The 27,710-nt window shown below is 39.8% G+C and overlaps 1 protein-coding gene across 1 annotated transcript; it reads left to right on the forward strand.

The window, feature by feature from the left end:
* On the forward strand, positions 1-27,710 carry cspg4ba (chondroitin sulfate proteoglycan 4ba). The gene is made up of 10 exons (XM_079251035.1): positions 1-116; positions 4,233-4,396; positions 8,605-12,177; positions 12,562-13,035; positions 13,483-13,659; positions 17,832-18,030; positions 19,261-19,392; positions 23,055-23,227; positions 23,742-23,925; positions 24,062-27,710. Exons 1-10 carry the CDS (start codon positions 29-31, stop codon positions 26,113-26,115), a joined length of 7,218 nt encoding a protein of 2,405 aa, XP_079107161.1. The 5' UTR covers positions 1-28; the 3' UTR covers positions 26,116-27,710.

The raw sequence follows: 27,710 nt of genomic DNA on the forward strand, positions 1-27,710 counted from the left end.
TGCGAGTGTTTCCACCGACACCAGAAACATGGAGTCTGTTGTCAACAACGCCGAGAAGAAGTTGAGCCTCCTCGCTCTGCTCTGGTGGTCGCTCCTGGTCCAACTCGCGTCGGGAGGTAACAATTCCTACTTTCTCTGTCTTTCTGCTCTTTTTAATCAATGGAAACAAGTGGTAGAATGACGCATCTGTCGCTGCATTTACGTTTGTGTGTGTATATTTCTAGTTATAACCTTAAATGATTGAACTTTTGGCGAGTTTTCCCTCATTCAATATTCACACTGGAGACGACTTGGGTTGCCAGTTAAATGTGTCTCCTCTGGTTGTAATAACACAAACCTGATCATTTCCCATTTTAGCTCAGCTCATATTTAACTATATCATAAAAGTAACATCACAAGTGTGTTATTATCGCATTACGGAGGATAATTAAACGACTTCTTTAGGAGCTACAGAGGTTCACTGATCTGAAAATGGAAGTGGATTATATGGAAATGTGCTCAGGGACAGGCTGTTTATGGGTGCTGTGTCACGAGTCCTTCCAGCAACGACAGAAAGTCATTTTATCCTTCTCAAAAACACATCTCTGTTATTTTTCTTGTTCATACAGCTGGTAATTTCCATATTGCTCTCATAAATTGTTTGCAATTTGCTCATTTTTGCATGCATGCATGGATGCCCACAGTTGTCCCACCTTGTCAGAGGCAGCAGCAGAGATGAGGCTGTATTGCTCACTGTACTGGAAATGCTCTGTGATCATGGCACACCCAAATCAAATCAAAGATGTGGACAGTTGTTGCATTCAAAGATATATGCATTGGTAATATCTGTGTTGGCATTGCCAAGCTTCTGCAGTTGATTTGGTCCTTAAAAGTGTCAACTAATTTCAGCTTCCAGGCAAGCTATGCCCTTTGGGATGATTGGGAATTATTTCACTGTGACTTACATTCACCATTTCATTCAGTGAAGATGACTGCAGAGTGTAGACATCTTTAACTTCAGTGCCTTCCTGATTTTTTTCCCCCCATCTAATGTGTTCCCTTTACATGATAGAAAAATCCTTTGTTTAAAACATCCAAATCTCTGGTTTTGACAGGGCATCAACAGCAAAGAGGCAAGACAAAAAAAAAACGAGAGATACTTCAGTCAGGTTGGATCTCAGATTTGTCGTGTAAAGTGAATATACAGGCAGTGACAAGCACTGGTCTCGCTCCTCAAATTACCTCTAAGTCGGTGTTCACTAAAAAGGTCACAGGCTTTGTTGTTTAAAAAAAGGTTTGCGAAATCTCATAAAAAAAAAAAAAGAAACATCAAGGCAAAGAGACGTGCCCCTGCTGACATGTAGATTACAGGACAAGTTAAAAACGCCTCCCGTCTTACGCTTTTGAAGGAACACATTCACCTGGGTATTGTTGTCTGACTAATCTGACACGCTCTTTCATTTACATACCCCTTAAAATGCACATCTCTAACACTTTGTCATGTCTAAAAGCTGAAAACAATCATTTCCTTTTCCACATATTTAGATTTTTTTCCTCAAAAATGTAGCTACTTAAAAGAGATGCTTTGAAGAAAGGACTCTTTTCTTTCAACCAAACATGATGTTTGGTCACGATTACACAGCACGCATGTCGGCCCTGGTAAATGTCAGGAAAATATTTTTTTTTTTTTTTTTTTTTTTTTTTTTACTGCTTTCCTCTTGAGCAGTTTTAAAAGCTTAATTTTTTTCTTGTATATCGAACCAGTCTAATAAATGAGCATAGTGTATTACTGAGAAAGGAAAGTCATCCAGGATTAGTAATGCTAGATTTTGTATGCCTGCAGGCCAGTCAGTTTTCTTTATTTCCAGTTGTTTTTTTGTTTTTTTTAAAAAATAATCTAAAGATGTGAACAGGAATCTCAAATGAAAATAAATGAAAATTCTGCTGTGATGTTACTGGTCTTGTTGGAAGCAGTGGTTGGCATTGTTGCCCCGTAGCAACAACACTCTGGATGTGAACTTGCTGCTCAGCTGGGGTCTTTCTTTGTGGAGTTCACATGGTCTCATTTTTTCTGTAGGTTTTCTCTCTGGTATCCTCTCCCTTTTCAAAGACTAAATAGACTATTTTGTATAATGTATAATTGCTATACATTAATACATAACCAGATATATGTTCTGTTGCCTGTGGACATCTTTGACTTGGCTTTTTTTTTTTTTTTTTGTATTCCTAATGAGTGCAAAACATGTTTATATTTAGAAGAACTGGATAATATGAGGGAGATTAGGAAATTAAACTTCAAACATTGCTTTTTGATAAATTAATAGATCTTGTGTCAAGTTTTTGGACAGTCATTTGTACCTATGTGTTTAAGATAAATTTTTAACAGGAGGTCTGACGCTAAAGGGCTGCTAGGATGATCAGTTGATTAGCTAATTGATCAGCAAAAAAAAGGCAAAATAATTTCGTTCATATTCAGTGTTTTCAGCAGCAATGTGGAGTAATTGGAAATTATCCTCTTTTTTAATCCATTTTTAGACTAGACAATTCAAAAAACTATTTTTGTAAGATAATTATATTTTGAAATCCAAATTTAAAAGAGAAAGAAAGACATGTTTGTTTCTGCTTGTGTGCTCATTTCACAGAAAAATGTGAGATCTCCACATGGATGCTGGTTCAGAAAGAAAATATTGTGTGCCATTGATTATTTTTATTTTTATATTTTTGAGTTTGTTCTGGTAAAGTATTTTATCTGTATTATTTTTTCTCATTCCAGCCCGAGAGCTGCAATTCAGCAGGTATTTTATATATTCCTGCTTCAATACACCTGAATAAAATTAAATGAATCTAACATCCTATCAAGTTCTGCACAATGACTCGTTATTGTAAGTCATGTGGATTGGGTCCGGTATACATGCAAAAAACTGCTGGATTGCGACTCTTATAAGACTGTAGTGAATATTCCTGGTATATTGGCTTGCCTGAAGTGCCAATTCACATGCTTTACTGCTTTGATGGTGTTCATTGATACTGCGCAGCCCAACACATTAGCACATTTAACCGTTTTAAGAGTTATAAAACAGTGCATGCACTCATTAACTTTATCTAGCCTTTTCAGTGAGTCACTCTGACCCATTAGCAACTTTGCCTCTGGGTCATGAACTACAAACATACCCAAACGAGGAAGGGGCAACATGTCTTCAAAGATGCAAAGCCATTTGATGACCTTTGGATATGTGTGGTACTCTGGAGCTTGTTGTAAACTGGTGGTGAGAATGCTTCAGAGTGTGTTTGTGCAGATTACAGGGCAATGCAAAATGGCAGGGAGGTGAGGTAGGAGAAACAGCTGGGTCAGTCCTCTATGCTCTTCCTGGAACACGAGGCCACAGATGATGTGGGGATGTCAGGGGCTTTCATGTTGAGGTTGACGGTTCCTGTCAGGGCAGGGCAGGCCCAAGCATGTCTCCCCCCCCCCCCCCCCCCCCCCCCCCCCCCCCCCCGAGCCAGCTCCTCATCCACTGCCTGAGTTTGTGTACTGCTATTATGGCATTAAAGTCAAATACCCTTAAACGTCATGTATCATTCTTACAACTTTAGACAGTCCGTGAACAACTTTCTATTAGAACTACAAACGACAGGAGACTGGTAGCCTGCAATTCTGTCACAACACACTGGTTTCATTTTTGTTTCATCATAAAGGTGGTCATTAGATGGGTGAAACTTTACCACCGTTATGTCTGTCCTCATGGTATGCATGATTTCATGTGAGTACATATGATCAAACAAATAAAGTACAACGGCTTCTAGGGAGTCCAGTTTTTACAAGTATACAATACATTTATTGGTGTGTCACTGTATTTTAATGAGATTTGTAAAAATGAAATAAATTAAACAAAACGGCGCCAGCAGGAAGTCTTGCAAAAATTCTTTTAAAACAGGTGAGATATCGTTCATGCACTCTGAGTGAGTGTGCTCTCCAGTTAAACAAGCTGCGCTTTACTTATAAAGAACAACGAGATGATAATTAGCCTGGTTTTCATATCTAAATGTCACATGTTTGCTATATTAAGACCACAATGCTTGACTTGCTCTTGGTTTGCTGTGATCACTGTTATTTTACTTATTCTATTCCAGCTCTTAGTTGTTAATTAGCATGCAAAAAATAATGAATATCACATTTAAAAAGACTTTCACCCAATTTATTCATTTATTTTGTACTACTTAAAACCCCTTTTTCTTTAATGTTGCTCTTACAGCTTCCTTCTATGGTGATGGCTTCGTGCAGCTCAAGGCAACAGAGTCGTCCGACCATAACGTGCTCCGCATTCGCTTCCGAACCTCTAGCTCCAGCGGGCTGCTGTTTCTCGCTGCTGGCCAGGCCAACTACTTCCTACTAGAGCTCCATGCCGGTTGCCTGCAGGTAGGTACATCCATGGCCGCAGCACAGAGCATATGTGTTCATGCATATGCGAGAGCACACATACATGCATTCATATACACATACAGAGCACACATCTTTGTGCTTGACTTCACTCACTACAAACACATGCACTGACCACTCTGAGCTGTGACTGACACCGGCCGTATCTCAACATAAGGAAACATGCACGGTGAGAGTCTTTACTTGATGTTAATTGCTTGTTTTTGCAACTAACTCCATATGATCATCGTCAGATTTTTTAAAATGTATTCTTTTAGGAATTATTAAGGTATTATTCACCTCGATTTTTATTAGGCCTCATTGCGGTGTACACGCACTGGCCATTTCACCTGTATAATTAATTGTTAATATTAATGGCTCATCAGCCAATCACATGACAGCAGCTTAATGCATTTCTGTATAAAGACATGGCCAAGATAACTTGATAAATGAAGTTCATATTGAGCATAAACTGAAGACGAAAAGAGATTTAAGTGACTTTGAACATGGTTATGGTTATGTGTGCCAGAGGGTCTGCAGTTTTCACTCATAACCTTCGATTGGGTTCACAGAGATTCTCTGGGAAAGAGAACAATGTCCAGTGAGCTGCAGTTTTCTTGATGAAAAATGCTTTCTTGATGTCAGAGGAGAGTGGTCAGACCGATTCAAAATTGCAGAAAAGCAACACAAATGACTAGCTGTGACAGCCAATTTATGCATAATACCATCTCTGAATGCACAACACTTCAAACCCTGAAGCAGATGGGCTATAGCAAGAGGACACCAGACTGGATGCCATCCCTGTCAGCTAAGAACAGGAAACTGAGGCTACAGTTTACACATACTAACCAAAACTGGGCAGAAAATTGGAAAAACATTGTCTGAGTTAATGTCTTTTCAACTGCAACATTCAAATGCTTGCACAGGGCTGCATGGTGGCTAGGGCTGTGACGATAGGCTTGCGTCCCGATTCGATTCAGATTATTTTGGGGTGCTGATTCGATTTAAATTGCAATTCTCACGATTCCTTGATATTTCTGATTTTTGTCAACTAAAAACGAACAAAAAAAATGTACAAAATTTTTATTGCTAGTCATTTTTCTTAATTTCAAACAGGAAAAAAAAGATCAATAAAAACAATCAAATTGACAAAAATTTTATAATAGGTTATTTGTATTTATTTGAAAAAAAAAAAATCAGCTTTAAAATGTGAAGGAAAAAATCCGGATAATCTATTTTTTCAATTCGATTTCCCATCCCTAACGGTGGTGGGTGGATGGTGCATTTGCCACACAGCACTCCAGCTTACTCACATAGCATGAACCCATAGACAAGTGGTGTCTGGTGAAGTTTATTATCATTTGGGTGTTTTGTCCACATAAACTGGAATTTTTGGAGAGCAAAAAACACTCCCAGAGGTAATGAATCTGGAAAAAAAAAACAAACAGTCTCTGGTTTTCATGTTTACAATCCAAATGCTTTTTTCCTGAACACAGGATCTTTCCATAAACTCACCTGCACCTACTTGAAGATAAAACAAAAGTTAAAACCCAGTATCAGCAAGGTGTACCTAATAAAGTGGCTGGTGAGTCTATATCCACGCTCTACTATTAGATTTAATATAGATTTATTGATGTATTGTATTTGCTTTGGGTAATCATATAGGACATTGGTTATGAGTACCAACAAACATGGTTTGACATATTTAAAGCTAAAAGTATTGTGAAATTATTATATTCAGAAAGTATTTTGAATCTTTTATGTGCCGCTTTGTGAAAGCAGCCCTGCCAAGCTGCATCAGCGAACAAAATGAACAACCACACAGGATACGGAAAGTGATAGCTTCTGTACTCTAAACCTGACAAATCCTCGTGACTAAGCTTATATTTATATTAGATTTTCACTTCAGGGAATGAATCATACTGACAAATGTGTAGCATGTTTGCACTTCGGTGAGCACAAGGAGACAACTGTGCTACTTTATTCTTTAAACTGGCTCTGCTCACCATTTATAAAGCTTGGGGTCTCTGTATATGAGTCAGGCATGAGCGATGCTCCCTGGAAACCCATGTATGTTTAGCTCAGCAGCAAGCCTTGACAAGCACGTCATCTAAATGCAGCATTAGTTTGACAAGGTGACGCTATGCTCTATGGACATAGCTGAGGGCAAAGAGATAATAATGCTCTTCCTGCTCTAAATCACAGACAAAGCTTACTGTTGTGACAACAGGTGACATCATAAAGAGGCTGAATCCTCTGTTTCTTTTTCCAGGTGTCACAGTATTTAACATCGTATTTCCAATTGACACAAGTCATAATGTCATAAGTTATATGAGCAATAATGTGGTTATTACTGTGAAAATGTCTGGATCTCCACTTGTGAAGAATTCTGGTCTTTCATGCCTTTGGGTGGCACTGCATGTGAAACTATTATGCCATCAAGATCAGTACAGTCACATGAAATTAGGAGCATGTTGGAATACCTTTTTTTACTCAACACAACCTACTTCTGCATTAAAAAAAATTTCCTGATACTGTTCTACATGAAATAAGCCCTAAAAATATTCTGAGCTTTTTGGATAAAAAGCTCATGAAACGCATGTCTTGGTCTTCGTCCTGATGACGAGAAAGATCATCCAGATCATCAGTGAAAAATGCAAAAGCCAGCATCAGTGATGGTTGGAATGCACAATGGTCCATAGCATGGATGACTTGCATATGTATGAAATTACATTTAATTCAGAATGTAGGTGGTGTGTAGGTGGAGATTTGCAACCATTGTTGCATGTTTTCCCAGAAGGTCCATGATTATTTTAGCAGGACATTGGCCATATATCATTCTGCATGACTTCCAACAGCAAGGCTTCTAGACACGGTTTGTTTGTGTATGACTGACCTGCCAGCACTCCAGATCTGTCTTCTATTGAAAAAGTATGAAGCAAAAGGGAGTCAGACAGGAACCGCAGACGACTGGATCTCTGAAATCTTTTTTTTTAGCAAGACATTTTACACAAATTATTTTTCTAAAATGGCAATAACTGAAACTGCAGTTGCAAAACTATTAAAGTGTAATTGAATGTAAAGGTGATTGATCACAATGGTTAACATGCTTCAGTTGCAGCATGTTGCTGGAGTCAGATTTTACCCTTGTTTAAATCTGGTCAGTCAAGACACTGAAAATCATTTCACTTGTTGGTACTTGAATAAAGATTCAATTAAATTCAACTTTTTTTTAACCAACTTTTTAGGATTTGAAGTTTTACATAGGCAGTGGAGAAGCAAAATAGTAATAAAAGCTGTACGCCCGTGTCCAAGGTGACTGAGGTATGCAACATGAAAACCATGCTGATTTAGTAAGAAGTGCACTAATCCTTAGATTAAACAAAGGTGTTTTAGAAAAGATTCCCTTTTTAAGAACTCACCACTTGTAATGTTAATAGTAGTTATGCATTACATAAAATGGGATTCGATCAATATGAAGTTAACTTCTTGAATGCTGCTGAATAAAATATGCATAAGACACATTTCTGTTAACCACTTTATATACTCCATCAGTACAGATAAGTGTCATTAGACAGTGTGGATGTAATTGGAGTAATATATCAAGACATATTCAGAACTATGTTATCAATCTCAAAGGGCCTATTCTTTTGTCACAGTGTGCCCGTTGGATAATAGAAGTATGATAGTACAAGAAGTATAAGAATAAGTAACGAGAAGTAACAGTATTCTAGTTATTATTATTTCTTAATATTATTTTTATATATACTGTTGTATATTAATATCTTTTCCAAAAGAAAATAGAAATAATAATAATAGGAAACCATGCAACCGCCCAGAAGGCAGTGGATCCAGGCCTAAGCCAGAGCCCCCCCCTGCAGCCAACGGGCACAAGCCATGATAGGCTAAAGCCAGTAGCCACTGACACCGTCAGGTACTGGCTGGCCAGAGCACAGGGCCCCGGGCCCAAAGAACCCAAAAGCCCCTAACCCCCACAGGCAGAGGGCCCACACAAATCCCACAGAGGACAAGAGCCCCAAGTGGGCCACCCGGCGGGGCTTTTTTTTTTTTCACCATTTTCTAATGTACAATTTATTGCACACACACAACAACACACACCAATTGCTCCTTATGTACTATGTGCATTTGCCTTATCTTTGTGTAAGAGTATATATATTGTAATGCACTTCTTTTGTTGCTTCTCTTAGGTTAAAATGGACCTCGGATCTGGGGAGCAGATGTTACAATCAGAACAAGCCATACAGCTGAACGATCTGGCCTGGCACTCTGTGGAGGTCCATCATTCACAGCTCAATCTCACGCTGACTGTTGACAAAAACTCCCACACAAGTGTGAAGATACCTGGTCTCCATCACAAACTCAACATCGTAGATGGTCTATATGTTGGAGGCTCTGGGGGCTTAGACAGACTTTATCTGCCTAGAGACCTGATCGGTTTCCGAGGTTGCATGGATGAGGTGATCTTCAATCAACATGACCTCCTGTCATCACTGAGGCCATATTCTCAACTAAAATATGTCCATGAAGTGTCTTTAGGCTGCAGCCCCGAGTTCTTTGCTGCTGAGGAAGACCCTATCAGCTTCTTCAGCTCCAGGGCTTATGTTTCTCTTCCACCATGGAAGGTGCAGCAAGCAGCTGTGTTCGAGTGTGTTGTACACACTTCAGCGAAAGAAGGAATTATCCTCTACAATTCAGCCAGAGAGGGGGATTTTGTGGCTCTGGTGATTCAGGAAGGTTTTCCAGTTGCTATTATTGGGAAAGGTGGAACTAAAACTGAGCTGCGTGCACTCACGCTCATCAATGACAAGAAATGGCATTTTGTCAAACTGCATTTCAGTTCCAAAAGCCTCGAGCTGACTGTTGATGGAGAGATTGTAAAAAGCAGCATCAGCTTTCGTTCAAAGGGGCTTCAGCTTAAGGGCAGCATTTTTGTTGGAGGGGTCGATGATGGGACTAGATCAGAAGTCAGAAAGGTGGGGCTTGTCTCTGTGTCGGGAAAGTCCGTCAGAGGAGGGTCCTTCAAAGGATGTTTAAAGAACATTCAGGTAAATAAAGTTAAGATGGGACTCTCCAATGCTTTGGTTACCAAAGATATCTCAGTTGGTTGTGAGCCAGAAAATCCACAAGAGCAATCGACTATTGCGAATCCAACAAATCCACCAGGATTCCTTTTCCCCTCCACAACGCCAACGCCATCTCTTCAAACATCCACCCTTGCTACTGGCTTGGACATGAGGTATGGCTCAAATTTTGTGCAGCTTAAAAACCTTTTTGTTCAGGAGGGTGGTCGAGCATCTCTTGACGCCAAACACATCAAAGTCTTTTTGGACTTCAGGAAGCTTGGCATTCGTCAGTCTCAGATAATGTTCAGAATTCATGAGCAACCAATTAGAGGTGAGATAAGACTTGATGTGGATCAGGACGAAGAAGAGAACACCTTCAGCATGCTGGATCTTTGGCATGGGAGGGTGATGTATGTTCACGGAGGCTCTGAAGAACCAGGTGACTTCTTCCTGTTTTCCGTTTTTTCAAGCAGTAGGAAACAAGTTCCGGATTATCTGAAGGACAACAAGTTGTACTGCTTTAATATCACCGTGACACCCACCAATGATGCACCCGAACTGAGTCTGCCTGAAGGAAATCTCTTTGTTCTGTTAGAGAACTCTAAAAAACACCTTTCTACAGATGTGCTGAAGGCCACAGATATAGACAGTAACTACAGCAGCCTCGTCTTCTCTGTGCTTGGGAATCTGAATGCTGATGCAGGGTATTTGGAAATAGAGAGTAACCCAGGCAAGGCGGTGGCCACATTCTCATATGTCGATTTGGATGAAATGAGGGTGTACTATGTTCACACAGGGGTGAGAAACTCAAGGATAGTTCTCAGAGTTAGTGATGGGGAAAAGGTCAGCAACACTGTTGTTTTAAGGGTTATGGCTGTTGCACTGGAGTATAAAATTGCAAACAATACTGGTGTACAGATCACTCAAGGAGAAACGGCTATAATTGGTTCAAAGCAGTTGGCTGTGCAAACTAATGCTGTGAAACAACTTGTAGAAATCCGATATGATATAACCGAGGCCCCACAATTTGGAGAGCTCCAAAGGCTTCACTCGAGTGGAGAATGGAGGCACACTGACTCCTTTTTACAGAGGCTTCTTGAAAAAGAACGCCTCAGGTATGTTAGCACCTTTCAAGATATCCAGACTTCAAATGTCACAGATTACTTTAAATGCAAAGTTACTGTGGCTGCAAGGGCAACCACTGAAATCATTTTCCCGATAACAGTGAAGTGGGTGAAGTACCATCTGCTGAGGAACGTCATGATCAACCTGGATAAAGTTAGAAAAGTGACTTTGAGCTCAGAGTATCTGCTTGCCACAGCTGAAGGTGTGGCCATCTCCAATGATGACCTCTTTTTTCACGTTCTCACCATACCAAAGAAAGGGAAGCTCTTGCTCGACAGCGCAGTCCTGACAAAGAACTCTACCTTTAGCCAGAGAGATCTGAAAGCTCGAAAAGTACATTACGAGCTTGTTGACAGACCTTACGAGGACACAACTGACAGGTTCAAATTTCAGCTTGTTTCCAAACACGCTCAGTCTGAAAACTATGATTTCCAGTTTTCTATCAAAGCTGATGTCAACAGCGTTTTTATGAGAATTGAAGGGTTAAACCTTCAGGAGGGAGAAAGTAAACTTATCACAAAAGATGAGCTGTTTGCAGAGACTCTGAGTACAAAGGAAATGTTTTACACAGTCATAAGCAGCCCCAAGCATGGAAAGCTAGCTCGTATCAGTCAGTCTAACTCCAACGCTAGCTATGACAGTATCTTAACCTTTACTAATCAAGATATATTAGAGGAACGGTTGATGTACATCCATGATGACAGTGAAACAACTCGAGATGATTTTACTTTCATAGCCTCCACCAGACAAGGGTTCAGGTCTGTCATTGAAGAAGATGAAATTGGCTCCAAAGAAGGAACTTTTAACATAACTATTCAGCTACTCAATGACCAAAAGCCAATCAGAATCATTGATAAAGTTTTCCACGTAGTAAAAGATGGGCAGAAGCTACTCACTATAGAAGATCTGCGTTATCACGATGTTGACTCTGACTTTGATGACGGACGTCTCCTGTACACTAGACGAGGAATCCCCATGGGTGACATCGTTCTGGTTAATGACAGCACTCATCGGCTGTTCCAGTTTCAACAGAAGGATTTGGAGGAAAAGCGAGTGTTGTTCATTCACAAAGGAGCTAGCACTGGCAGGTTTGTGCTCTTTGTCTCAGATGGGAAACATTTTGTTTCAAGCCTTTTAGACATCAGCGCGCGGGAGCCTTTTTTGACGGTTGGCAATAACACTGGCCTGTTGGTTCAGAAGGGACAATCAGTGACCTTTTCTTCCAACAATTTCAGTGTCATCTCAAATTTGGATATCAGAGATGATCAGGAGGTCATTTTCAAACTGGATGTGGCTCCCAAGTATGGGAGTCTTTATCATAAGGACACAAAGGTGGAGTCATTCACACTGTCTGACTTAAAGGATGGACTGATCTCCTACAGACACAATGACAGCAAACATCTAGCAGACTATTTCAACATTACGGCGAAAGCTAAAGGTCTTCATCTTACAGAGAGAGTGAATGTGAAGGTTTATTTGGAAAGTCATCAGAGGCCACCCATCGTGCAGCATCAAGAGGTTTTGTTGGTGGAAGAGGGAAAACCAGTGAAGATTGATGACACCAAACTAGAGGTGAGTGCTTTAAGAATTTGGTTTAGAAAATCAAGAAAATTGTTCCAGGATCATAGAAATTGGCTTGAATGATGTGTCTGTAAAGTCTCCTGAGATGAAAGCGGCACTTTGCAAATAAAGCTGAATTGAACTGAATTGATTTAGAGATTTTTGTTGTTCTTTTTTTTTTTTTTTTTGCTTGTTTGTTTTTTCCTTTTCTTAAGATACCATTAATCTCTATTGTTTTAGATGTAAATATCTCTGATGGGGTAGAAACCGAAAACTGAAAGTTTTTGTTTTCACGTTGATGTCAAAGTCACAACAAGAATTTGAAAGTGAAATAAAACTTCAGGACACATCTGACATTTCAAATTTAACCACTGAATATTTTCTGCTTTGTGGCAGGTCACCCATGAGGACAACCTGCCGTCTGAGATTGTATTTACAGTCAAGGTTTCCCCATCTCATGGCTTTCTCCGGCAATTTGTTGAAGCAGAGGAACGCTACATCGGAACCAAGCAGTCCCCTGTCAGGACATTTACCCAAGATGACATTAACAGGGGGAACATCCAGTATGTGCAGGTTGAACCGAACAGAATCAACGACACCTTCACCCTCGATGCCACCAACAGGGTCACTGATGTTAGCAACATTAGGATGTCTGTTGACATCATCCCGCTACTTATCCCTCTTCAGGTCTCTAATTTCAGTCTTGACGAAGGCGCTTCCAAGGCACTGACACAGGATGTGCTGAAAGTCACCAACCGTCACTTTTCTGGGATCAACTTCTTTTATAGTTTGACTGAACCTCCGCAGCATGGTCACATCGAGCACTCTCGTCACCCTGGTGTGGCTATAACCACTTTCACCAGGAGGCAGGTGAGACACTGGGACAGGCTGTCTTAACCGACAGTAAACAGATGCATGGATGGAATGATACTTGGATTTTACATGTTTTTAATGTTGACATAGTTACTGAATATATGGAGGATTTTGAGGATCCATCAGGGAATTTTATTGATTATCATTGTAATAATTCATTTGATTACCATCTTGCAGTAAGTTTTATCCTAATTCACAGGCATAATTGCAGTCTTTCTGACCTTACATGCTTTCTTAATCAGATTATCACATTAAACAGAGCATTAGCCTTGCTTGACCTTAGTTACATCTCACCTCTTGCCAGCTGGAATAACTTTACATGGCTATTTTACCCTGTTTGTACCTTGTTTTTGTGTCAGCATATGCATATGTGAAATGACCCAACATGTCAAGGCTGTTTTGCAGTTCCAGTTCTCCTTTATGTTTTCTGTGATCTTCAACCAGGTGGAGCACGAATTCATTTACTATGTCCATGACAGCAGTGAAACGCAAGCTGACAATTTCACTGTGGTGGCGAATGATACAGGCCTGAGGAAGCAGAGTGCAGCCCTGACGGTGTACATCGAGGTTACAGCTGTCAACGACGAGTCTCCTGTTATTACCGCCAACAGAGTCCTCAGGGTAAGTCTACACCTCGGCTCTATATTTAAACTCTGGACACTATTTGTTTTAAACCAGCAGGTCTGGCAACTGTCAAAAGATTTTTTTATGGGGCTCTGTCACAAGTTGCCATGAATGACTTGCTAGCTGGATGGGGGAAACTATGTTTGCTACGTGGAGGGTCCAAGGGGCCCTCCACGTAGCACCACTTCACCCACCACTGCACCACTTCTCTTGCTCGTAATCTCTGTTTGCAAACACTACAAATACATGCAGAAATGAAAGGAGTTGGTAAATCTACATGTGCTGCACAGCGCTGAAAGGGGCTGTTCAGTAATACAAATACAGCTCTGTGAGCTTTAGTGACTGGAGCTGGAGAAGGTCCAGCTGGAAAGAGAGCTCAAAGTATAGGTCCCCTTTGTCTGTGCAGCTTCACCCCAAATGCCATGAATTCCTTTGAGGTTTTGCAAAATGACAAAAGCGACTTTTAAAATCTCACACAAGAAGATTGGACAAGCTTTACAATGAGTGTTAAACAGGGATACTTTTTTTTTTTTATATGAAGTTTTATCACTATTGTTGATTTATAGATGTCTAATCTGTTGAACCCTAATAATGATAATTACTGAGTGTGGCCAGGATTTTGAGAAGAAATATATCCGCCAGTGACCACAAGGTGGCGGTCTTAACACTGCCTATCTCTGGAAGGTCTTTGGATGTTTTGGGGGGGGGGGGGGTTGAGAGTTATTTTTTATTTCTGAAATTAATTACAGAGTTAGATTTAAAATAAATTTACCAGATATACAGGTATATAAATCTATAAAAACGGAGTCAGTGCATCTTAACTTAAGTGATATACCCAAGTGGTTTAATATATGTGTTATTCAGTGTGCCTACCCTGCGCTTACTTTCATTCGTAAACACAGTTGGTGCTTTGTCTTAAAGAAAAAGCTTTTTTACTGTGTTGAACAAATTAAATATAACCTGATATATTTTCTGTTTTTTTATTTTGTAAACTCAAGTTAAAGCTGGATGAGATCTTAAATCCACTCTGAGCATCTTCTGCACACATTCACAAATTCTTTAGCTATGATGATTTATCTCACTGTGGCAGTGCTTCTTAAACTGGGGCATAAGCCTCCTTGGGGGCATTCATGACTCTGATAAAAATATAAAGCCAAACAAAGTTGAGTGAAATTGATTTCTGTATGGAAAAGAAACTAACAAGACTTAGTTTATGCTGTTATGCAGCCTTACTTTTCTTAGATTGTTATGTATTGTTAAAAGTTTCAGTGCAGCTTCCTTATGGCAAAGTCAATCTTGTGATTAAATATATAATTAATTCATTTTTGCATTGTGAAGAACATTAAGATAAGGACTATTAAAATGCCTCCGCAACTAAACATGAAAATGTTTAAGATTTGACAGTAAAGGCTCTTGATGTTAAAATCTCCTTCAGTTAAGCGGCAGCCTGATGAGCCACAGACATCCCACTGTGACCCGAGGAGCTGAACTTGCCTTTAAGGTGCTTTTATGGCAAATCGGTGTCATGTGTCTTTGCTTCAAATCTGGTGAGTCAGTCAAGCTGCGACTTCCTGTTGAGTAATGGGAATTAGTGAAGGTATACTCATCTCCCACCAGAAAAAACATGTCTGGGGACGGTTAAGCTGTAGGGCTGGTGTGACAAGTTGATTGTGGTTGTCAAGTTTATGAGCGTTAACTGGAAAGAAATAGTCCTCAGGCTTTTGTTCCAGTAAGGAACATTTAAAACCAAGTGTGAGGGCACTGACTCCCCACATTTGATGTTTATAGGGTACCATTTACCCTCATATACCTAGTTTCATATTATGTTTCTGATAGGCAGTTCACTTTTGTAGCTGTAGTTGTCACGTAGTGCTCGGGGGGTGTCTTTTCGTTCCTACACCCACTTCCTTTCACCCTCTGATGTTGCACTTTGCACTGTTATTTCTCACATTAACCAACTTTCAGAGAGAAGTTTGAAGCTTGCAACAAGCCTGCAACAGATTGTTTTTGTGTGAAAACCAGTAAAGTACTGAGATGAGACTTAATAAGATGATAGATATTATCAGTCCTTGTGTTCACATGCTAAACGTTAAACTAGCATGAAGTGAAAGAAAGAAGACAAAACTTGCTTTGAACTCTTCAGCCACAGTGACCAATGCAAACAAACGCAATGATGTTTCAGAGATGTTTTACTCACTTCACTCACCAATGAGTCAAAAGACTTAGTATGTTTAATTTGTTTAAACTTATATATAGTTACCTTTTTTTTTTTTTATATACAAAGCTGTTTATTCTTATTTTGAAAAGAAGAAAAATTGACTGGTTTGAATTTTTTGCCTGATATGGTTGCTCAAAGGTGACACACTGTGCCCGTTCTTCCTGAAAAGAGGCCTTCTGGCTTTGCTTTTCCCTTTGCATTGATTGCTTCATGTCTGTTTGCAGATCTTTGATGATGTTTTGAGTGGGAAACTGTGACAGGCCGTACATTTTTATGACAGCCTTAACTTGATTTGCAGAATACCACGCAACTGTGTGTCTTTAAAGTTTGAGGAGGTGTCCCAACTCTTATAGACTTGATTATAAGTGTGTTTCATCTGTAACTCCATGCATTTTTGGAGATTACTTCAAATTTTACTCATTTAACTTTTAAAAGAAACTGAAATCTGTGTGAGCAAGCGTAAGACTCATCTCTGTGATAACTAAACTTAGAAAATGTGATGAAATTTGTGTTTGGCCAATTATTTCTCTCCTTAGTAATGCCACTTGGTGTAGTTATTGTATCATCGTTGAAAAGGCTGATTAGTCACCTTAACAATGAGGTGGAACGGGTAAGCAAAGTAGTTCATAGAAATGAACAACACAGCTAAATGTGTGGGGAAAAAATGTGCCAAAATTACTTACAATATTCCCTTGTTTTAAGATTCAAACACTGTCAGATTTATGCCAGTCAAAGATGCATGACTGGGACCTTAATGGCTCAAAACTGGCAGACAGATTATCAGATAGAGATTTGGATCCATTTGTGATCCCATTTTTCTCAGATTCTGGGACCTAATTCCATCTTTCAGGAGGACAATACTCCTTTATAAAATCAGTTTCAGCATGGACTCCAAAATTACAAGAAGAAGAAGATGGAATAGCTGTGAGTCTAGACCTCAACTCAACTGAACGCAGCTCTGCTTGTTGTTTATGACTTTGAACAACTCCTGGTTGAGGATAGAGATACTATGACGCAGGCACCAGGCTGATGTGGCTGCATATGGATCTTCCTCGTGCTACTGAGTGCGAGTCTTAACTCATTCAATCCACCAAGCAACTCAATACTAACAGAAAAACATGGCAAAGGATGTATATTTTTTCAGAGCACTACCCTGGAGCTGTGTTATTTATTCCACACAAGTACCATCTTTAAATGTTAAACCTCGTTGTAAAGTCTTTCTAAGAATATGCAACACCGATTAGTATTATTAAAGGGGAGATATAATAAACAGTAACACATTTCCTTTTTTCTGGCCAAGTTCCTTTGTCAGGGTTTTCAATTGAGTTTATTGACTTGAATAAAAATAAGAGTTGTGGAACTTTATGCATTTTTGCATCACAGGAAGAAAACTGCACCTAGGTTAGCTTAGAGCTCTTAACAAAATGACAAATCAGTTAACTTTATTAAGTGCCAAAAAATAAGGTTGGAACTTGTTCAATAATCTTAGATTGTTGAGGTCACACTCACTCTTATCCCATTGAATAATTTAGTTGAATAGAAACCTGCTGAACAATAATGGTTTGTTATGCAATCGCTCCTCTGGTATGGAGTTAATAGGCTCATCCTTCATTGTCAAAAATCTGCATGGCTTATTAGTTTTCATTTCTTTGTGTTCAGGAATTCCTGTTTTACTTCATGTTAGCATGAGATTTTTCAGTAGGCGTGGAAACGAGACTTCACACCTCATCGGCACTCTAAAGTACTCTAACTGTGTTTACCATCTTAATGGCTATGTTTAGTACTGCCAAGTCCAAGACCGGCATCCACAAATGGAAATTAGCTTTAATTTATCTTAACTTATGACATCTCAAGTCACGTCAAGCAAAAATGTCGCCATACCTTCATACCTTATGGTCTCAGTTGTCTGTTAATTATTCTGGTCACCTTTTGTGTCCTTTTGTCTGTGCAGGTTTGGGTGTCCTCACTTACAGAAATAAGGCAGGGGGATCTGAGGGCGCAGGACCTGGATTCACCACCAGATGAGCTTCACTTCATGGTGACCCCACCCAGCAATGGACACCTGGCCCTGAAGAGCGCCCCTATGAAGGCTGTGCTCAACTTCACCCAGTCCCACATAGACCAGGGTCAGCTGCTGTTTGTTCACAAAGGTAAAAAAAAGTTTTATAGGCAAGAAACTGATGAATTTTATGTTGACATTTATTAGGAATTTCCACCAACATGGCAGCAAATATTTGTTGTAGTTTTGGTGTTACATAATTACAGAAGTGTATTGCATTCACTTAAAAAAAAAAAAAAAAAAGCTCTGTTTTTCATAATTAACGTACGTAATTTCATATGCATCAGCTTTATCCGTGGAGAATACCGTATTTAACCAACTGATCTTGATGATACGTGGCCATGTCCAGAATATCAGATGGGGTTTTACATTTTGAACAACCGCAAAGTCCGCAGGTGTCTTCACAAAGCCGACAAACTAATAATGATCCCTTTAACATAACTTATTAAAGGGATATACTTTAACATAAGTATTAAAGTATATCCCAATGTCTCAATCCCAAAACAAAGTAAAAGTGAATTAATCTAAACAAATGGGACATGTTGGACCTTATCTGGATCAAGCCTGTTAATCATGCTGACGGGCTTTGAAAATAGCTACAACAACGTTAATTCAGAAAAAAAAACTTCTTTTTAAAAATTTTTTATTTAGGTCTATGCCGTTCATTCAGGAAAACAAAACTTTTTTTTGGTTTTCAAGTGAATGCAATACACTTCCGTATATAATGCCAAAAACTATATCATATTGCAATTTAAAGATATCCCCAGTCCTGAATATGACTTGGAATTAAGCTCTTTAAACCCTTTATTGTTTTGCATGAGTTGAATTTTATGCAGTAACACAAAACATAATTCAAGATCCTTTTTTTTTCTGTCTTTTCCCCTTTGATTTAGTTTCTGTTTGTGTCAGCTAAGGGTGTTTTAAGTTCTGTAGGAGGAAAATGCAACTTTCAGTGTTAGCTGTAAGATTATTAGCAGAATATGGCGTCATAGCGTATAAATTTAGGAATAAAGCAGATGAGCGTGACTCAGATCATGCTTATGCTTTCTGTTCTGATTCCCATCTACTCTTGTGTTTCTGCTCCCAAAAAAGGTTGTAATAACAGTAAGAAAAGCTCTCCACCCAACATGTTAAAGAATGCGGCCTTCCTTTTTCCACACACCTACTGTAGTGTTTTTGAGCACTTTGTTAATGACTAAGTCAGAACATGAACTCTGAAAACCACAATGTGGGTTTTCTGTTTAGTGCAGGGAATATCCATGACTTTCAGAGGATTGTTGACAGATCTTTGGTTTGATTGATGGATTTGTGTCACCTTCAGGTGCCATGTCTGGTGGGTTCAACTTCCAAGTCAATGATGGCGTTAACTTCACTCCCAGGCAGATCTTCAGCATCACTGCCAAATCTTTAGTTCTCAGTTTGGAGAAAAACCGTCCGCTCAAGGTGTTTCCAGGTACATCTTGTCCTCTGCTGAGTTCACCAAATGAACAGTTCCTTTGTTCATTTCTTGATGTGTTTCCTCTTCCCTCCCGTATGGTATCATAGTTTAAATTCCAATTTTAGATGGAGTTTAATGATTTCACAGAATGAATGATTTTTGGTCAATAATTCTTCATGGCATTTCATTTTTTCAAGGTGTTGGAAACATTCCTCAGAGATTTTCCTTTATAGTGACATGATATCATCAGACAGTTTCTGCAGATTTTGAGGCTGCACATCCTTGATGAGAATCTCCTGTTCCACTGCAACCATCATATACTCTGTTGGATTGAAATATGGTGACTGTGGATGCCGTAGGAGCAGTTGAGCAGTCACGTTTGAGATTTTTGAGCTTTGCCACATGGTTCTGGCCATTAGATGATGGTACATAGTGATTATAAAAGGATAGACATGGTCATCAACAATGGTAAAGTAGGCTGTGGTCTTTAACCCATGCTCAGCTAGTACTAAGGGGTTGTGTGTGAAAATCTCAGTAAATCCACAGTGTCTGAAATACTCAGACCAGCATCACTGGTACCACCAACAAAGCCAGATTCAGTCACATTTCCTCTTTCAGGCTCATTCTAAATTTCAGCAAGTTGTCTCAACCATATCTCCATGCCCAAATAAATGAAGTTAAACCAACTTCTAAATATGACAGATTTTCAGCTGTTGTTTCCGGCCAGATCTTACAAAGGTGTACTTACAGTGTAATCACCTTCCTTCAGGTGTCCATAAAAGAGCAAAAGAGAAGAATCAGATTGTGTTCAACAAGATTTTGAGCATACTTTTTTAACCATAAAGTAATGCTAAGTGTTTAGGAAACTGTATGTATCATGTCATGCTCGTATGGGTTAAAAAGAACTGAAACAACAGAAGCTTGTCTTCTCACACAGACTCTTTCTAGTACTATTATTATTATTATTATTATTATTATTATTATTATTATCCAAAAGCAGTGTTGATTTCTGCTTTTTAAAATCTGTGAAATGAAAAGTGGAAAAGATATGTTTGCCTTTAAAACTTAAAATCTCCTCAGCTATGCTTTTATTAAGTTAAAACCAACTATATGTTTAGACTACTACTACTACTGCACTTCATGCAAGGATCTGCATCCAAGTGAACAGTCCACTAGCATCTTCCTATGATGTCCTCTACTGTTTAATTTTGTGCTTGTGTTGTTTTCACTCATATGTAAGTCGCTTTGGATAAAAGCATCTGCTAAATGACTGTAGAATAGAATAGAATAGAATATTACTACTACTACTACTACCACTACTACTACAACACTTTGGAGATGTATTTTTATTTAATAATTAAGTACTTTTACAACAGCCAAGTCATCAAACCATCCCAGTCTGAATGCATTTTTGTTTGTTATATTTAACACTCAGCAGGCTGGGCATCATCTGTGCCTGCACTTTTCAGGGTTTTCTCAGATTTGCACTGGTCTGCTCTGTAAGTTAGAAGGAATGGTTATTGTAAAGCCAGCTGGAACGCTCTGCTGAGCCTCTCAGCCACAGGGTCAGTGGGTACTTGAAAAGCTGTACCACTGTCTGTTCCAGCCAGCCCTGTTTGTGCTTCGTGCCAAGCAGGGAAGAGGGAGGGATGAGAACTTTTAACTGACAATGATGGGTTTTGATGGGGGGAGGGGAAAGCAGAAACACTTTCACACAGAGGGGTGAAGATAAACACGCTTCTCTTTTCCTCACAAATATCTAAAAATGTTGTAAAAGATGCTTGCTAAACAGTTGGAAATGTTTTCAGCGTTTACCTGAAGGCAATCTGTCAGTCATTGTCATCTCCCTGTAAATACCACACAGACTTTCCAAAGCAATTTAGAAATTTACACTGCACTTAAATACACAAAGTTAACTATTCAGTGTGTGCTTCTTATTTAGGGTGCAGGTCATGTAACATTCATCCATCCATTTTCTTAACAGCTTAGTCCAAGTAAGGGTCGCAGGGAAACTGGAACCTATCCCAGCAATCATTGTGCAAGAGGCAGGGTACACCCTGGGCAGGTGGACAGTCCATCACAGGCCAGCACAGAGACACAAACAACCATTCACACTCACACTTAGAAACAGTTTAGAGTAACCAATTAACCTGACATACATGACTTTGGGCGGTGGGAGGAAGCTGGCGTACCCTGAGAGAACCCACGCATACATGGGCAGAACATGCAAACCCCACACAGAAAGGCCACTGTTCAAACCACCCTCCAGCCGAGGCTTAAACAAAGACCTTCTTGCTGTCACTACACCACTGTGAAGCCCACAATATAACGTATGAGGGAAAAATAAAAAGTGTAAAATAGCTATTTGGTACAGAAGGCTGTTTCACCTCTTTAAATACACCTCTTTAAAGGGGTGCTATTATGGTATTTCAAGTTTTCTGAGCTTTCTACAGAGTTACAGCGTTGAATCCTCATCAGACATGTGAACGACACCGTTTTTTATCACCTAAACGCATGTTTGAATTTGAGTTTGAGTTCCAGCACGCTCTCCGTTCGGTTTCCATGGCGACGAAAAACGCGTAGTTTTAGAGAGTTTTTTCTACTTGGAAATCCTTTTGACGTCCCGGGGGATAAGGTTGTGATTCTACTGGTGATTCTATGTACAAATACATCAGGCGGGTGGAAAATGTCGGATAAAGTTATTTCCAACGATGGCTGGTGAGTTTTCCAAAGAGAGACATCCTGCTGCATTCGTTGCTGTGGGTTGCTGTTTTCCACTTTGTTTTCAGGATCGGATTCAGGTTCCAACATGTAGGGCTGTATGCTATGTGTTGACATTGTATTTTGTTTTTTTATTGAGTTCATATTAGCCTAATCTTTCTGTTTATGAGATGTTACAATGACGGCAAAAGCAGCTGCGGTGCGCGCTCCCGATGTAGTGCAGTGGCGGGAGGCAGCCTACGGAGAGGGTCGGTCTGAAGTAAATAAGGCGATTTGTGGCAATAACTTGATCAATCCCAGCCCTCCTGGTCTCAGAAATAAAAATAAATGAGCCTGAAATGCATGTATATATATATATATATATATACACAATACAAATACAAATTTATCTACTTTATTATCTAAAGAAAAGAAAGCATTCCTCTTCTTTCTTTAAGTGAAAAATTTTCCATGAGAGACAATATGGTGGGGGCGCTGCTTACAAGTGATGAATGGATGTTCCCTTTTTTCTATCACTGCCTTCCATCATTGATCAGCTATCTCTTTTAAGGCCTTCTCACAACATTCACAGTGGCAGTGAAAGAACTTCTCTACAGAAAAAGAAATAAATCATTAGTTGTCTCTTTTCTTCCCATGTGGAATATTTGAGCCTGTAATGTTTGGAGTTTATGTAACACTACAGCTGAATCGTGCTGTAAAAAGTCTCTGATGTCTGCTTTACAGCTTTAATTCGACACATCAAAAGGCACTCATCAGTCTATTTTAGACCCTGATTTACTTAGTTTAGCGCCAAACGGATGTAAAGGGTTTCCAGAGGGAAAAGAAATTAGCAAGATTTGATGCAGCTACATAAAAGTTTTAACAGTCTGGTGTCACCTACATTTAATACCACACATCCATAAAAAATGGATATGCACAGTCATTAATTACTCTTTCATTTCTTCTTATTTTTTCAGGCTCCCATACACCAATCACAAATGATGATTTACAAGCAGTGACCAATGACATAAGTAACACTTCAAACCGCATTATTACGTTCACCTTGATTCGGCATCCTAAACTAGGGCGTCTAGTGGCGAGGCAGGCTGACAATTCAACGGTGGACATCTCCTCTTTTACACAGGACATGGTGAGTAAAGAGCTTGAGATTATATCAACAGTTGTTTCTCATTTTAGATAAAAACATTACTGAAATAGGTTCAAGAACTGTGAACCAGAGTAAGATTAAATATTAGAGCGTCTCCATGCACTTGGAGACTTGCCAGATTTCCACTGGACTAGATGAATAATACATTTCCTTCATCCTAGTTGGAGATATTGACTTCCTTAGCTGACTAGACCATGTAGCACTTTTATATAATCAATTATTTCTGATGGATTTTTATGACGCAGCCAAAGCTGTGGTGCTTGTACTGTATTTAATGCTGAGTGGAGCAGCTTTAAATGATTGATTACATCTTATATGTATGAAAGTAACTTCTTTTACATGGATGTGGAACTTTTGAGGCTACTGACCTGTTTATACAGGTCATTCAGTTCACTTTTTTATTCTTTTTTATTTTTATTTCTAGTAGAGATTGTACTTACAAAATATACTTTGGGTTTTGACTTGACTGAGAAACTGTGGTGTTTATGTCACACAGGTGGACAGAAAAGAGGTTTTATACATTCAAACAGCTACTGAATCTGTGGGCTGGGAAGCAATGGACTCCATGACCTTCTCCGTAGCATCTCCACCTGCATTTTTAGATAGTCAGATCTTCAAATTAGACATTTCCTATGAGAATATTGGACCTGAACACAACACAGTCCTCCTTGCAAACACAGGTATGAATAGGATTTTGCTGATAGGTTACATTTAAATAGTGTTTGGTCTGAAAATAAGGACAAAATGTAACACAAGCCAACGTGCTTATGTTGAATCTGGCATTAGCAGGCTAACTTGATGTTTGCTTGCTAATAGGTGCTGAGGTGACTGAAGGGGGAAGTGTCATCATTGATGAGTCCAAGCTAGATGCCTCTAACCTGATGTCCAAGCTGCCAACACCTCAGCAGGGCTCCTACGAGGTCTGGTTTCAGGTGAGATCTCTGCCTCAGCATGGTGTCATCGTGGTGGGTGAGAGAAACCTCACCATGGAGAAACCAAACTTTTCCCAGTTCATTGTCAACAAATATGGCATCACCTACAAACATGACAACTCAGAGACAACTCACGATTCTTTTGCATTCAGTGCATGGCTAAATCTTAAGGGCAGAACTGCCCAACGCCCTCAAGATGAAAAGGACATTGTTGAGGAACACTTTAACATTTCAATCATACCTGTGAACGATCAGGCACCCTTGTTAAAAACCAAAGCTCCAAGTCTGAAGGTGGTGCAAGGAGATCGAACAGCCCTCGGACCTGAGAATCTTAAAGTTGAAGACTTAGACAATCCTCCAGAGGATATTACATTTGCTATCATAAGTAAACCAAGCAATGGTTACTTAGCTCTTGAAGGAAGTTTGAATGAGTCTATTGTGGCCTTCACCCAAGCCCAAGTCAACAACAGAAGTGTTTATTTTATCCATGATGGCAGCTCCGTCTCAGGGGTGTTTTACTTCAGTGTCACAGATGGCCATCATAAACCGGTGTATAAGCTCTTTAACCTCGAAGTGACGGAAATCTCCCTTTCTTTGGTCAACGGTTCTGGGTTGTCACTGCAACAAGGTCAGACATCAGTACCTCTGACCCAGGATAATCTTGCTGCTGAGACTAATGGGGAAAATGTCACCATCCACTACAAAGTGACAAAGCCTCCCACCTTTGGAAAACTTCTAAAGGACAACCAAGAGGTTACACAATTCAACCAGGACGATTTACACACTGGATGCTTGTCCTACCACATGACCTCGCTTTCCTCCTCAGAGGACAGCTTTGAGTTCTCTGCTTTTACCTCAGAGGCTAATCTGAGTGGCCAAGTGTTCAACGTAACTGTCAGGCCTTTGATCCAGTTTGGCAAAGGTTTGAGGATTCCCAACGGGATTAACGTCAAACTCAATACCGACTTTCTTGATGTCTCTGAACTGGCGAACATAAGTGACAGTGATCCTGTCTTCAAAATTCTATCCCATCCCAAGTATGGGAAAGTAGTTCAGACAAAACCTAACATGTCCAGGAAAGTTGTTCCAGCTGAGTCCTTCACCTTTCAGGAAGTGATGCAGGAGAAAGTAGCCTTGCAGCTAAATGCTAACATGTCCGGAGTCGAGGAGCTGAATGACTCCCTGGTGTTTCTTCTGAAAGCCGATAACGTCCAGCCCGCGAAAGGGGAGTTCCACTTCAAAGTTGTGCCATATGACCCTACACTTTTCCCAACCCCAAAGAGCCCTATCCCAACCACATCACCAGTTACTCAGACACCAGTCAAGACTTCCAGAAGTGGAACTTCTTCCCCAGTCCAGTCGACTAGTTTCTTCTCCACCCAAAAACAAAGCAAAAACCAGCAAAAGTTTAAGGGGCGAAATCGCTGGGGAAACTCCAACAGAACTAGCCTTTCCAGTACAACTCTCAACAAACCGTCTCAAACAGAATTCCCCTTTAGGGACACACCGGTCCGCATGGAGTCCTACCCACAAAAAACCTCCAACCCACTCTTGATTATCTTACCGCTGCTAGCCCTTCTGCTGCTTGTAATCATCTTTGTGGTCCTGGTTGTCTTTCTTCGACACCACAGGCAAAGGAAGCAGAGAGCTGCTGCCGAAGAGGAGCCCCCTCCTGCCAGTCCCATAACCAGTCAGCCTTACAATGACCAAACTCTGAGGAGTACAACAGTTCCCACAGTAACTGTCACGCCTTTAAGTCCTACCTGCTCCAGCAGCCCCGTTCTTGATCGGTCGTTGACATCAAATCAAGGCTCACCTTATTATACTGTTGACTCGCATGTCCTAATAAGCTCTTGGAGTAATGGTTCCCCTGCAGCTTCTTCCCAAATTATAAGAACAACCACTCCCACTCTGCAGAAGAATCAGTACTGGGTATAATATCCATGCTTGACATTGTGTAACAGGTCAGGTAAGGCAAAATAAACCCATTTAACATGGAAATGTGTTTATTTTGTTACAGAGAGGTACAGTTTATTAATGACTGTTGCATCCTGCACTATAGATTTGTGGAGCTTTTTGACCTCATTTAGCTAACACAGTACTGTTTTGTTTTACTATTATTTTACCCATGAGCTCCATTTGCAGAAGGTAGCGTTTATCTTGCAGGCGGCCTAGAACTTTGTGAATGCGAAGATAGTCACTGTCCCACTGATCTCTGCAAAGCTTCAAACTTCCACTGGAACTCAGATTAAGTGCTATTTTTGAAAAAAGTAGCAACCAATTAAAAACTAAGCAAAAACCAGCAGACATCTGCTCCCTCAAACATTGCAATGACATGGAAAGTTTGTCATCTTGGCCAGGGACCCCCAACCCTGGCCCTCAAGGACTGGTGGTTCTGCAGGTTATCCAAGTGTTCCTGCAGGACCACACCTGACTCAGACTCAGACAGACTGTTACTAAACAAACAGGAATCATTGTTTCTCTATTGGTCTAACAGATTTATTACATTTCTAATGTTGATTCAATGTGGTCAGATTACTGCAGAACAAGAGAGCTTTGAGTGTTTTCCTTTGAGCAGTCCATTGAACCACTGGTTTGCAGTTAACTCCTGTGTTATGAAATTACAAATGAAACATCATAGTGGGGAACTTTGTATATTGTTGGTGATCGGTCACTAGGATCCTCGTGCATGCTAAAGCTTGATCAACTGAGGGTTATGAAAATCAGGGGAAAAGGATAATGCTCATGGCTTGAAACTGTGAATTAGTTGGACTCCCTCTGACACAAAGATCATTGCATTTTAAACTGATTGTGCAGATTTTATATTGGTTTTATGTATTATACTGTATATTAAAGCTTAGTTTCCTCCGTAAACTCAGGTATTTTATTAACAGAAACGTCATATTGCCTTCATTCAGTGTTGCGTGTCCTTTTGGTTATCACGGCTGTACCACTAAAGAAGAAGTACGGCCCTTTTAGATTGAAAATGGCTTAAATGTAAGCACGTTTTTATTTCACTATATACAGTATTTTTTCTATATCTTAAGGAATCACATGAGCACTGATTTGAAACAATTTAGATGGCATTTACTCAAATTGTGTGAATAAATTTCACGGTGACGATGATGATGATATGTGACTGGGAACGGCCTTCTGAGTTGAAGCATTTAGCTGTATTTAATTAAACTGAATAAGAGTTTCTTTTGAGATCTTTAAATCGACTGAAACATTTGTCCCAAAAAAAGCTCTGATTGACTGAAAAGTGTGCTGGTATTTATATTATTTATCAAAGCTAGGCCTGTGTAACTTGTGTGCTCAAACTGCTGACATGATGTACTGTAGGTTAACAGTGCTCCTGCGATGCGCTCTGAGGAGACGACGTGTTGCTGTTATGGAAAATCACTGTATACTGATTAGCTCTGAAATCATTTTGTACTAAAGAGAATCACCTATCCAGTGTCTTCCAGTCTCATCTAAATGGTGTAACACGGTGTAACACATGTGTCATATTTATTTATACTGTATTTTTAATA

This window comes from Telmatherina bonti, assembly GCF_933228915.1.
Source record: "Telmatherina bonti genome assembly, chromosome: 13".
In the NCBI taxonomy this organism is placed as follows: Eukaryota; Metazoa; Chordata; class Actinopteri; order Atheriniformes; family Telmatherinidae; genus Telmatherina; species Telmatherina bonti.